The 12,404-nt window shown below is 35.0% G+C and overlaps 1 protein-coding gene across 1 annotated transcript; it reads left to right on the top strand.

Moving 5' to 3' along the window:
- The first annotated feature begins 8,772 nt into the window (after nucleotides 1-8,772).
- On the top strand, nucleotides 8,773-10,406 carry LOC120776459. Its single transcript, XM_040107126.1, has 2 exons — nucleotides 8,773-8,821; nucleotides 10,197-10,406. The coding sequence occupies exons 1-2, from the start codon at nucleotides 8,810-8,812 to the stop codon at nucleotides 10,404-10,406; spliced, it is 222 nt and encodes a 73-aa protein (XP_039963060.1). The 5' UTR covers nucleotides 8,773-8,809.
- The last annotated feature ends 1,998 nt before the right edge of the window (nucleotides 10,407-12,404 follow it).

The following is a 12,404-nucleotide window of genomic DNA, read 5'->3' as shown; positions in this document are numbered from 1 at the left end:
TCGGCAATTCCAGTAAGAGTTGCCAAGTTCCCGGAAATTTGTTGTCAAAACTTATTGAATATTTTTAGGATTTAATCAAAATATGTTATTGCACATTAATTTTTACGTGATATCCATTGCGAATTCACTAGCCGGCATTTATGAAAATTCTAACTTCAGTCAAATGCAATAAATAGCTCTATAATTGCGGAAGCAAGCTTAAAAAGACACCTTTTCGTAATTTCCACGAAGATTATTAAAACACTACAATGTTCGAATAACAGTGGTTGAATATATTATAAATTAACGCATTGCTAGCGAGTTCAGTTGCATTTGCTGAAAAGCGTCAGATCAACCCTGAAAATGACTTTTCGAAACACCAGAGAACACGCCGTGCTCCGAAGAAATATGACGATAATCCAGCAACTGCTTGTAATTTTGATTTCCAGACATTTTGGTCTGAGTCGATGTTAGGACCTCGGAGGGTACGCACGTCTAGAACACTGGAAAAGTGTCTTCCGTCTATCACAACATGATGATAGCCAAGATTCGCACCCGCCTCTGTGCAGCAAAAAACGCACGTCAACAAACACAAGGAAGGTTCGACGTCGTGATGCTGCAATCACAACAGATAGCAGAACTATTTTCTACTCGGCTTGCACTCTTGCTCTCTGAGAGCACTCGTCAACAACACGGTATAAAGGAACTGTGGGACGGCATTTCAAACTCCTTACGTACAGCTGCAACCGAACCCATTGGTTTTTGGAAAATGCAAAAGAACAGCTGGCACGACGAAGAGTGCCGTGTCGCAGCGGAGAGAAAACAGACTGCCTACCTCACAATGTTACGTTCGACCACAATACGTGCGGGATGGGATAGATACCGAGAGTTGAAGAGGGAAGCGAGACGCATTTGTAGACAGAAAAAGAAGGAGGCCGAAATGCGTGAGTACGAAGAGCTTGATAAGCTGGCCGACAGGGGTAATGCTCGAAAATTCTACGAAAAAATGCGGCGGCTTACAGAAGGTTTCAAGACCGGAGCATACTCTTGTAGAACCCCCAAAGGTGATCTAGTCACCGATGCCCAGAGCATACTTAAATTATGGAGGGAACACTTCTCCAGCCTGCTGAATGGCAGTGAACGTACACCACCAGGAGAAGGCGAACCCGATTACCCAATCGATGACGATGGAGCACACGTTCCATTTCCCGACCATGAAAAAGTTCGAATACCAATTACCCGCCTGAAGAACAACAAAGTGGCGGGGGCCGATGGATTGCCGGCCGAGCTATTCAAACACGGCGGCGAAGAACTGATAAGAAGCATGCATCAGCTTCTTTGTAAAATATGGTCGGACGAGTGCATGGCCAACGATTGGAATTTAAGTGTGCTATGCCCAATCCACAAAAAGATAGACCCCACAATCTGCGCCAACTACCGTGGGATAAGCCTCCTTAACTAATCGTTCTATCGAGCGTATTTTGTGAAAGATTAAAGCCCACCGTCAACAAACTGATTGGACCTTATCAGTGTGGCTTTAGACTTGTAAATCAACAACCGACCAGATATTCACCATGCGCCATCCACCATCTTGGAAAAGACCCGTGAAAGAAGAATCGACACACCCCACCAGTTCGTCGATTTCAAAGCTGCTTTCGACAGCACGAAATGAAGCTGCCTTTATGCCGCGATGTCTGAATTTGGTATCCCCGCAAAACTAATACGGCTGTGTAAACTGACCTTGAGCAACACGAAAAGCTCCGTCAGGATCGAGAAGGACCTCTCCGAGCCGTTCGATACCAAACGAGGTTTCAGACAAGGCGACACCCTATCGTGCGACTTCTTCAACCTGCTTCTGGAGAAAATAGTTCGAGCTGCAGAACTAAATAGAGAAGGTACCATCTTCTATAAGAGTGTACAGCTGCTGACGTATGCCGATAACATTGATATCATCGGCCTCAACACCCGCGCCGTTAGCTCTGCTTTCTCCAGGCTGGACAAGGAAGCACAGAAAATGGGTCTGGCAGTGAACGAGGGCAAAACGGAATATCTCATGTCATCAAACAAACAGTCGTCGCACTCGCGACTTGGCTCTCACGTCACTGTTGACAGTCATAACTTTTAAGTTGTAGATAATTTCGTCTATTTAGGAACCAGCTTTAACACCACCAACAATGTCAGCCTGGAAATACAACGCAGGATTGCTCTTGCCAACAGGTGCTACTTCGGACTGAGTAGGCAATTGAGAAGCAAAGTCCTCTCTCGACAAACAAAAACCAAAATCTATAAGTCACTCATAATTCCCGTCCTGCTATATGGTGCAGAGGCTTGGACGATGTCAACAACTGATGAGTCGACGTTGCGAGTTTTCGAGAGAAAAGTTCTGCGAAAGATTTATGGTCCTTTGCGCGTTGGCCACGGCGAATATCGCATTCGATGGAACGATGAGCTGTACGAGATATATGCCGACATTGACATAGTTCAGCGAATTAAAAGACAGCGGCTACGCTGGCTGGGTCATGTTGTCCGGATGGATGAAAACACTCCAGCTCTGTTCGACGCAGTACCCGCCTGGGGAAACAGAGGAAGAGGAAGACCTCCACTCCGTTGGAAGGACCAGTCGGAGAAGGACCTGACTTCGCTTGGAATCTTCAATTGGCGCCACCTTACGAAAAGAAGAAACGACTGGCGCGCTGTTGTTAACTCGGCTATAATCGCGTAAGCGGTGTCTACGCCAATTAAGAAGAAGAAGAATGTTCACCTTAGATAGTGTAGCTTTCCAACAGTGAAAGAGTTTTTCAAATCGATCAAGTAGTTTGGGAGCCTATTCAATGCAAGCAAGCAAATATTTCCTCTTTATAATATTAGTATAAATTTGTTAAACAGTGACAACATTTTTAGAATTGTATTAGGAAAGTAATATATAATAAAATAATAATAACAATATCAGTGAATCGGCAGTTGCTTTTATTAGGGAACAAATTAATAAACACATTTAATTAAACATTAAAAGATATCTACGTCCAAGTGTGCTTAAATAGGGTCTTAATAGCAGCGATTTCAATTCCAACAGGAGGACGACCCAAAACACACATCGTATCTCTTACTTGAATGGTTGTAAAACAATTGCAAGCAACTCCTTACGCACTCGCAATCACCAAACATTAACCCTGGGGCCCCATAGATGGGACTTTTGGGAAAATCGTATTCGATCCGTCAAATTGTACCAAAAGAGACCCTTAAACTTATTCGGCTGAGTGAGTCAAAATATATGGAAATGAAACTAAAAAGTGAGTGTATTCGTCAACATCTGAAGGCAATTATAGCTACAAAAGAAGGACCAACTAAATAATAAATATACGAGTATCTAAAACTATTTGAATAATTTTTGATTTATATAATCAATCACTAGTGTATGCCAACTTTTTTGATATGAATTAAGCGCATTTTTAACTTTTGTAAGCTGTGCTTTTTCTTCATTTGTGTAAGCAAATATTTTGATAATTTCCTGCTAAATACATACCTTTTCAAATAAACAGTTAAACTTCTATAACTCGAACTCTTGAATTAACAATAGAAGTAAAATATCATACAAATCTCTTTCCATAAAATCGAACTTTTTAATTAGCACGTGATTATCGAGGTCGCACTTTTCGGGGAAATCCCACTTTGTAAATAGCTGCTCACGTAGAAGTCGCCGCGCGTTATCTCTTAAAATGAAATAAGATTTGCTGAGCCGGATTTATAATAACTGATATTTCAGACCCAACGTTTATGACTTCTAGCGCCATGGAAAACAATGAAGATTCTGAAGAAGTTATTATTCACACACCCTCCGCGGATGCAAAAAATTTTAGGGAGCTGCAAAAATATACAGGCAATTATTTTTGAAACTAGTTGTAATATCCGAAATCTAATTAGACATACATACATTATAAGAGTAGTCAGAACATCGTATTTTAACCGTTATATACAATGAATGCTATCGCATCCACGACGATATATGTATGTAGATAATATTTTTCAACCAGAATGACGTGAATGACTTAAGGAAATTTGTAAATACACGGAGAAAAGATAAAAGTATCTAATGAACCAATTGGTCATTATTTTGAAATGAGTATTAATTACAAAAACTTAAGATTGTATAAAATTAAATGAATAAAAATTGGCTTTAAAATTTGAATGCTATAGCATTCACGTCCGCGAACGTGTTAAATAGTAGCACCTAGTGGTTGTTGTTATATGACGTACGTTGCTATGCTTTTACTGAGAGTATTTCGTTAATTTGCTGACAAAATATGATGTTTATGCATGTACACTGCTGAACAAAAGTCACCGTCATTTGGTATTAAATATTATTATTTGAAGAGTGTCCACGCCCACAAAATATTAAAAATATTCTCTACTGAAGCTGCAATTTGTTTAATTTCTTATTTATAGAAAAGTTTTTTTTTACTTCGCTTATTGTACAAAAATAAAAATTTTCTCACAGAAATAACGGTACTTTATTTTGACAGATCATTTTCAAAGCTTACATATTACATGAAATTGGTGATGGAGTGCCCAAATTAATTTTATTTCTTTTCTATTTTTACCAAAATAAAACGACTATTGCACAAATGACGGTGAATTTTGTCCATAAAAAATATGTACATATGTATGTACTTTAAAGAAACTATAGTCGTTTTTTGTAAATAAAGTAAAACATAAAATAATTTATATGTCATCAAATACATTCAATTGAATTGTAGCGTAAGAAGAATGCTAAAATTTGTGTTGCAAATATTTTTTGGTTTTATATGCCTTTTAAACATTGTAATGATCATATCACGGTGAGTTTTGTTCATGAGTGTACATACATATGTACATATGTATGTATGTACTTCCGACACCACATGTATGAACAACCCAAGTTCGCTTGGGAAAACAGAAATAAAAGTTCAGTTATGAGGGGCAAGATGAGAAAATTCGGGATGCTTAGAAAATGCTTAATTCATTTCTATTTTGATATTATTGATACTGGATTTTCTTCAAATGATGAAATATACAATCAGTTGAAACAAGTTATTGAAACTGTACGATTTTTAATTAATATTGATCAGCAGCAAACTTTTACATACAAATTCTATAACACATGAAAAATTATAATTATGATTAACTCACGTTGGTTTGTGAGATACTTATACAGTGAAATATAAAGTTTACATACATTTAGTTCTATTAATCTACGGCACACTAATATTTTATTAAATTAATATATCTTGTGGTTTTTATATAAACATACATACATATATACGGTTGAACTTCCCTAACTCGATTCACCATAATCCACAACAAAAAAAGACTTCGATTTCTAAAAGCTGTAAAACATATATGTATATTATATACAGTTTTATTTATATACTATACTTTGCATAAAGTAAAAAAAATTCCCTGAAAATTTGAGTCCTTGATATTAATATTAAGAACTGGACCACGGCTTTAAATTTCTATAGCTCAGAGGCATTTTATGGCATCGCTTTCACTTTAGACACATATTCCTCAGAATTGAACACTCTACAAAAGTGCCCATTGCGACAAAGTCGAAACTCACACCGGCGAGGTAGTACGGGGCTCTAAACCTGATTTTTCCACGAATTTCGCATTTTTTGTATATACATATCTCGTAAATGACAAGAGCTACAAACTTGTAGGAAATTTTATTTGCTACAAAAAAGGTCCGAAGTCAAATCGCCATCACTAATACTTCTAGAAATATTCGGCTTTTTAAAAATAAAGCAACGATACTCCTCCCATGTATGTTTATAATTTGTATTAGAATGCGAAAATATAGAATTTTGATTTTTTTATATAATATAAAAATGAAATAAATAAAGCAATTTGTAAATTATTTTTATTGAAATAAAATACGTAAAGAAAGAAACGTTGACCTAAAATTTTTGCGCCCTACGCAATTGGTTTACGTGCCTGACGGGGCGGCCCTGACAGTACCCATGGAATAAGTGAAAAAATAAAGTATAATCACAATTTTTGTATGAATGGTAGCATGCATCGCTCATGGGTTTAAAAACCTTTTAATAATCTACAATTCTACCTCAAACTTTTTTGGAAAATTTCACATTGAAGAGAAAAATCGGCATTTGAATAATTTTATACTTGGTGTCCAATTATAGTACGTTTGCGCCACTATAAGTATGTGGTTAATACGTATGAAATATTGTGAATGAGAACAATAAACACATTAGTTATGAATGTATATAATAGATGCGTAAGTACTATGTACTTATGTATTTGCTCAATTATAGTTAACACTTATATTTCAGCTAACACATTCCCAAAGTTTTGAATGTTTTAGGATTGGAGCATTAACTGTGTTTGAACTGCAGTATATTGTTCTATATAAGTAGTTCTATGTATTAAAATTGAAGACTGATTAGGTTGATATAACACTAACATATGAAAAAATATTCAAAAATACAAGTAAATATGTACATAAGTATGTACATATATATAAATCAACTTTTGTGCTGAACGACTGATATAATAAGTATACTACATATATGTAAATCCATTATTAAGCTTCTTACGGGCAATATGTAACTTCTTCAAACGTATTTATGTACATATGTATGTAGATAAAAATCGGTAATGCTGGTCGCGTATCATGTACAAATATGTAAAATTCCCCAAGGTCTTAGAGCATAAAACTAAATATTAATATATTAAACTTTATTATGCTACGTTTTAAATACATACACATTTGTACATATGTATGTATGTTTGCACTTCGATAAAAAAATGATCACGTTGATATTTTGAATATTGTATTGCTAATTTACAATATCCTTTTTAGGGCAACACAAATGCTGGTACCTCCACATAGAATATGTATGTATGTATGTATGTGCATACGTGTCCATACAAGTTTATATACATACATAAGTACAGTCGTGATCTGAAATAATAGGGTTACGAAAACCACTTATTTTAAATTGCTCAACTACTATGTCAAATACAATTTATAAAAAAAAATCAGATTGCTACTACGATAAATTATGCGACATTATTTTTATAGGATGATCCATTTCGAGATTCCCTAACTTTTTAAAGAAAAAACACAGAAACTTTGAATTTAATGGGAAATGTTTATTATTATTCGAAAGAACATTCTTTGGCATTTATTTTTGCAAGATTATCTCTTTCAAATGTTGGCTGCGGCTACGTCTCAGGTCCATCCGTTGAGTCCAATTTTCGATGGCTCGTTCAAACATTTCAACTGGTAACGATCTTGGTGGCCAATCGACCGGTCCAAACGTGTAATTATCTGCTCACCGAAGTGTTCTCTCAATAAATCCATTAATTGATGCGATGTGTGGGAAGTGGCGCAGGCTTGTTGAAACCAAATGTCGCCAAGATCTCGAGCTTCAGGCATCAAATAGTCGCTTATCATGGCGCGATAACGGTCGCCATTGACGGTTACGTTCTCACCGGTATCATTTTTGAAGAAGTTAGGGCCGACCGGCCCACAAACCACACTAAACCGTTGTTTTTTCTGCAGCTCTTAAATCTTTTGAGGTTGCTCTTCGGCCCAAATTTAGCTTGTATATATGTATGTATACCAATGGGCCTCATCGCTGAACGAAATTTGGCTCAAAAACGTCGGATTTTTCACAGAACGTGAATTTTGGTGTTAAAGTTGAACGATTTTTAAACGTTGTTCAGGCGTTAGTATTTTCAAAATGAAGTAGCAACCGATACTGAACAAAGAGAACATGTCAGCTTGACGCGACTCGCGCGTGATCTGTCAAAAAAGAGCATTGAAAAAAGTACCTCTTCTTGGATCACCCTTTATTCTTCAATGTCAGAGCTGCAAAAGGTTATACTTTTAATCAGCTTTATTACTCATTACACCAAAAAGTATTATCTTACTTTCTCTTTGAGTTTTCTGTTTCAAAAATATTAATAACAAGAAAAAACATGAACTTCGGTTGCACCGAAGCTTGAATACGCTTCACAATTAAAAAAGTTTTTCTTACAAGAACTTGCTTTCGATCGGTAACTTAAAACTCATTCTATAGGTCGATATATGTGTGTGTGGATGTTTTCTACATTTTTTTAAAGTAATAACTAACACTAAAAGGTATTTTAAAGTTTGTATTTAATATTATGTTGGCTTTTAATATTTTGTTCTTTACCCTCACTTATATCATTCTGACCGCCACTGTACATACTATTGGTACATTAAACTTAGACTGTGTCTATACATAAAGATTTTTGTTGCTCAAACAGCTTGTTTGGCAAGTGGAAAGTCTGAGGGACCGAGTCGCTCGTGTCCGAGGTTTTTTCCGTAACAGTTCAAGGAATATTGGCCATGTGTTCCAAAAATTTGAATTTTATCATTATTTTTTTGCAGATAAGATAAAAAATGTGTATATAAATATTCATAATATGGAACTTATACATATTTTAGAAAATGTACATAAAACTTAATTAATAATAATTTTTATAACAATTTTAAAAAGTAGTTTATGGAAAATATTTTCGTGTGTAAATGAAACATAGTAGAATCTTAGAATATAATATATAATGCATTGAACCACACCAAAAGACAATCGTCTAATGATAACCAACAAAAGTTTCCGTGTGTAATCGCGGTCTTAAACGTTGGCTCAATAAACATTTCCTGTTTGCTTTTCTTCTAAGGCGCATAGTTTCAAATATAAGACGATTGACAGTTTCTAACAAAGTTGTCAAACGCTCATCCATCATCAATTCGGCTACATTAATTTCCTTGTCTAATACAAAAGCTGCGCAAAATTAAAAAAAAATGTTTAAATATGTAAGTGTGTGCAAGTATATGTGCATATACCTACATATGTTAATATATTTGAAAATCTAAAGTGCTAATATCAGTTAATCTCAATATTAGCTTATTGTGGTAAATACATATAAATCAGAGTAGTGATCCTGGTGCGAAAGTCAAATGCCCAAAAGATTTTTTTAAAGACAAAAGCGTAAAAAACTTCCATTGATTGTGTAAAACGTACAGTATGCAAATACATCCTTAGTTTTAAAGGAAATGTGGTGTACTATCTTGCATCAATTATCAAAATATTCGTCGTGAGTTAGTGTGAATAATATATGATTGCCACAAAATAATTTGCACAAATTAAAATTTATTATAATATTGAGCCAATAATACAGAAATACAGATGCTGAATATGAAATTAGTAAAACTTGAAGCCGTGCATTCATTGGAGGACATTAAGTTGAGAACATAAGGCAATAGGCAAATAATTTCTTATGAAACTAAATTTTTACAATAATGTCTCTTTTTTAATTTTAACCAAATCACAGCTGGCCTATTTTTTGAACATAGAGTATGGTATTTGAAATTATATGTACATGTACTATATGTACATTAAGACAAAAACAAAGCGGAAATTGTAATTAAATTCAATTTATTTTGCTAAGTTGGTACTAGGACTGTCCTTAATTACTATGCCAATAATAGGCGTACGGTGATTCAAGAACATATGTAAGCCTACGAGTGGCACTAAGCCTTCAAAGAAGGTCGAAAGATCGTTGAAGACATGCTTCGTTCCGGACGATCTTCGACCTCTCGACTGATGAAAATATTTAAAAAGTGAAGGATTTGGTGCTTGAAAATCTTCAAGCAGATATTAGAGAAAGGGCAAGAGATCTCAATATCTCTCGTGAGTCCGATCGAATGATGTTGGTGGATATTTCTGGCATGAAACGCGTTCTTGCTCGAGTCGTTCCGATTGTGACCGAATTTAATGAATGAATGAATACCACCGTTCAACCAGCGTATTTACCAGATTTGGCTACGTGAAATTTTTCCTGTTCCCCAAACTGAAATTTTCGCTCGCTGGAACCCGTTTTCAGTCGATTGAAGATATAAAACAAAATTCGCTGAAGGAGCTGAAGGCCATCTCATAAAGTGCATATGAAAAGAGTTTAGAGGACTGGAAAAGCCGTTGGCTTAAGTGTATTAGATCTGGTGGGGATTATTTTGAAGGCAACAAAATAAAAATTGATGAATAATTAAATATATTGCGTTTTTTACTAACTTTTTTGTCACAATATAAGTGAATATTCTTATTTCTATCAAGTTATTGTTGCAATTAATTTATGGGAACATTTTGTAATTTATTACAAGCTATAACCTAACACATTTTTTTTTTAAACAGTTCACAATTTGCTTTCTTGCGTTTGTCACCTTGGCCACAGCGAAACCACAATGGTTGATATCAGATCCTTATGCCGCTCCCGTAGCTGTTGCCGCACCATCGGTAGCTTTGTCAGCACCCTCGTATGTTGAACCTTATTATGCCTCATATTCAACTGCCCCGTGGTGGTCTTCATATGCCGCTTATCCATATGCTGGCTCCTATTGGTGAAGAATAAACTACCTACGAAAATAATTTTAATTTATATAAGTATGTATGCAAAATATACATACATACTACATATACATGCATACATGCGTACAATGTAATAATTTTTAAACATCACGATATATTGAAATCAATAAAAACTTTTACAATTTAGTTTTACAACATACACTGTTTGTATAATTACTTAAGTTTTGCATAATAAATAAATTAGTATTTGGTTGGTTAACTTTTGAACATAATAATACATATGTCCAGGTTGTTATGGTTATGTCCTTTACTAGGTTTTATGTGGTTGTGTGGCCGGTATTTGTCGTTCCAGATGATCATATAACTGTTCGATTGGGTTGACATTCCCCGGTAGTGGGATTTAAAGCTGTGTACGAACATTATACAAAAGCTAGCCTTCCGCACTTAAACCATCAATCGCGTCAATTGATAATCAAATAAGCCCTGTTCAGCAACTCAATGGATTTTGTAAAATGTCTTAGTTTTTCCAAATTAACTAACCAATATTTTTAACACTGGGAGCAATGAAAATTATTCCATTTCAACCGACTGTAGCGTTGGCGTTCTGCTATGCATTCTTCTGATTCACCTTTACCAAGTTTTTGAAGGTTGTGTCTTAGAAGTAGAGGCCTATAATGACCCCTACAATGAAACTTACTCCCCTTTTGGTTTTTAGGCTGATCACCATCCATTTTACCCCAAATAACTTTTGTAGTATACCCTACGTTGCTAATGTGCGAAGACCTGAAGTGTTCGTCTAGAAGTTATTGTTCCAAGCAATTCCTGAAAGAATGAATTGTAGTCCCATAGTTTTCTTCATTGGTACTGCTAATCAGAGTACCATTGGCCCATCATTCTCTACCTGGGAAGAAAAAAGTTGTATTTAACTCCCTTCTCATATCTTTTTTCCGTCATATTAACGATCTAGTCGGAATTCGGTGTTCTCTTCATTATATTTTTTTATGTATAATAACCCCGAGATATTTGACATATTTATGTAGCTCGATACTGTAATAGAACGGTAATTCACTAAATAAAAAACAGTAGAATCATTTAATTTTAAAATGAAGATAAAACCGCAGGACTACATAAACAAATATAGAAAACGTGAAAAAGTGTGTAAAAATTGGAAAATAGAAGTAAGTCCATCTACTATTAAGTGACATCATACATCGCAGCAACAAATCAACCAATTTTTAACAAACACCTATAATATTTCAAGGACTCAGAAAAATGTGTGGAACCCAGTGCATTGTATCTGATTTTTTCGATGACGACATTTGAACCACCAATTGGAAGAAGGGAATAATTACAAAAAGTTCGAATTGAGATAAATAGAAAAAATTGATTTACTCTCAACGTATAGATCAAATACCCATGATATTTTAAAATGAAATGTAGTAAACATTGTTGCCGATAATATGCTGTAAAAAAAAAATATTTTATGTAAAGAAAAACAAAAGTTAGGGTAGTTTGAAATTCTTGGAATTATTCCCTTTTTCCAATTTATGAAAATAAAACAAATATTAAAGAATATTAGCACTTACTATATTAATAACATAGAAAAGATATTGTATTAATCCTCATCTATATCAGCACCATCCAATGTGGTTGTGGGCCAAGTCAAAATCAAACCATAAAACGTCTTATACTCTTCAGGAATATATGGTATGATTTTTCGCATATCATTCATCTTTTTTTCGTTTATGGGTAGTTTTGACCGGTATGCCTTTTCGTCAGGTATTTTAGGAGTAGTTCTTGATTTTCGGAGCAAAAAAGATGTGTTTACAAATCCGTCAATGAATTTGGAACGTTCTTTATTGCTTTTTGCCTGTACTAACCTCCCTGTGCTTGTATCTACTTGTGTACGATTCACCCAATAGACGCTGTGTTTTTTGTATTTTCTTTTTATAAAGGTGAAACCTCTATTTTCTTCTTTTTTGGAATGTTAATCTCATCATCTTCTTCTTTTAAATAATCACAACAACGCGCACC

Source organism: Bactrocera tryoni, chromosome 5, assembly GCF_016617805.1.
Source record: "Bactrocera tryoni isolate S06 chromosome 5, CSIRO_BtryS06_freeze2, whole genome shotgun sequence".
NCBI lineage: Eukaryota > Metazoa > Arthropoda > Insecta > Diptera > Tephritidae > Bactrocera > Bactrocera tryoni.
The sequence above is the reverse complement of the archived record's forward strand: the minus strand, read 5'-3'. Positions and strand labels throughout refer to the sequence as shown.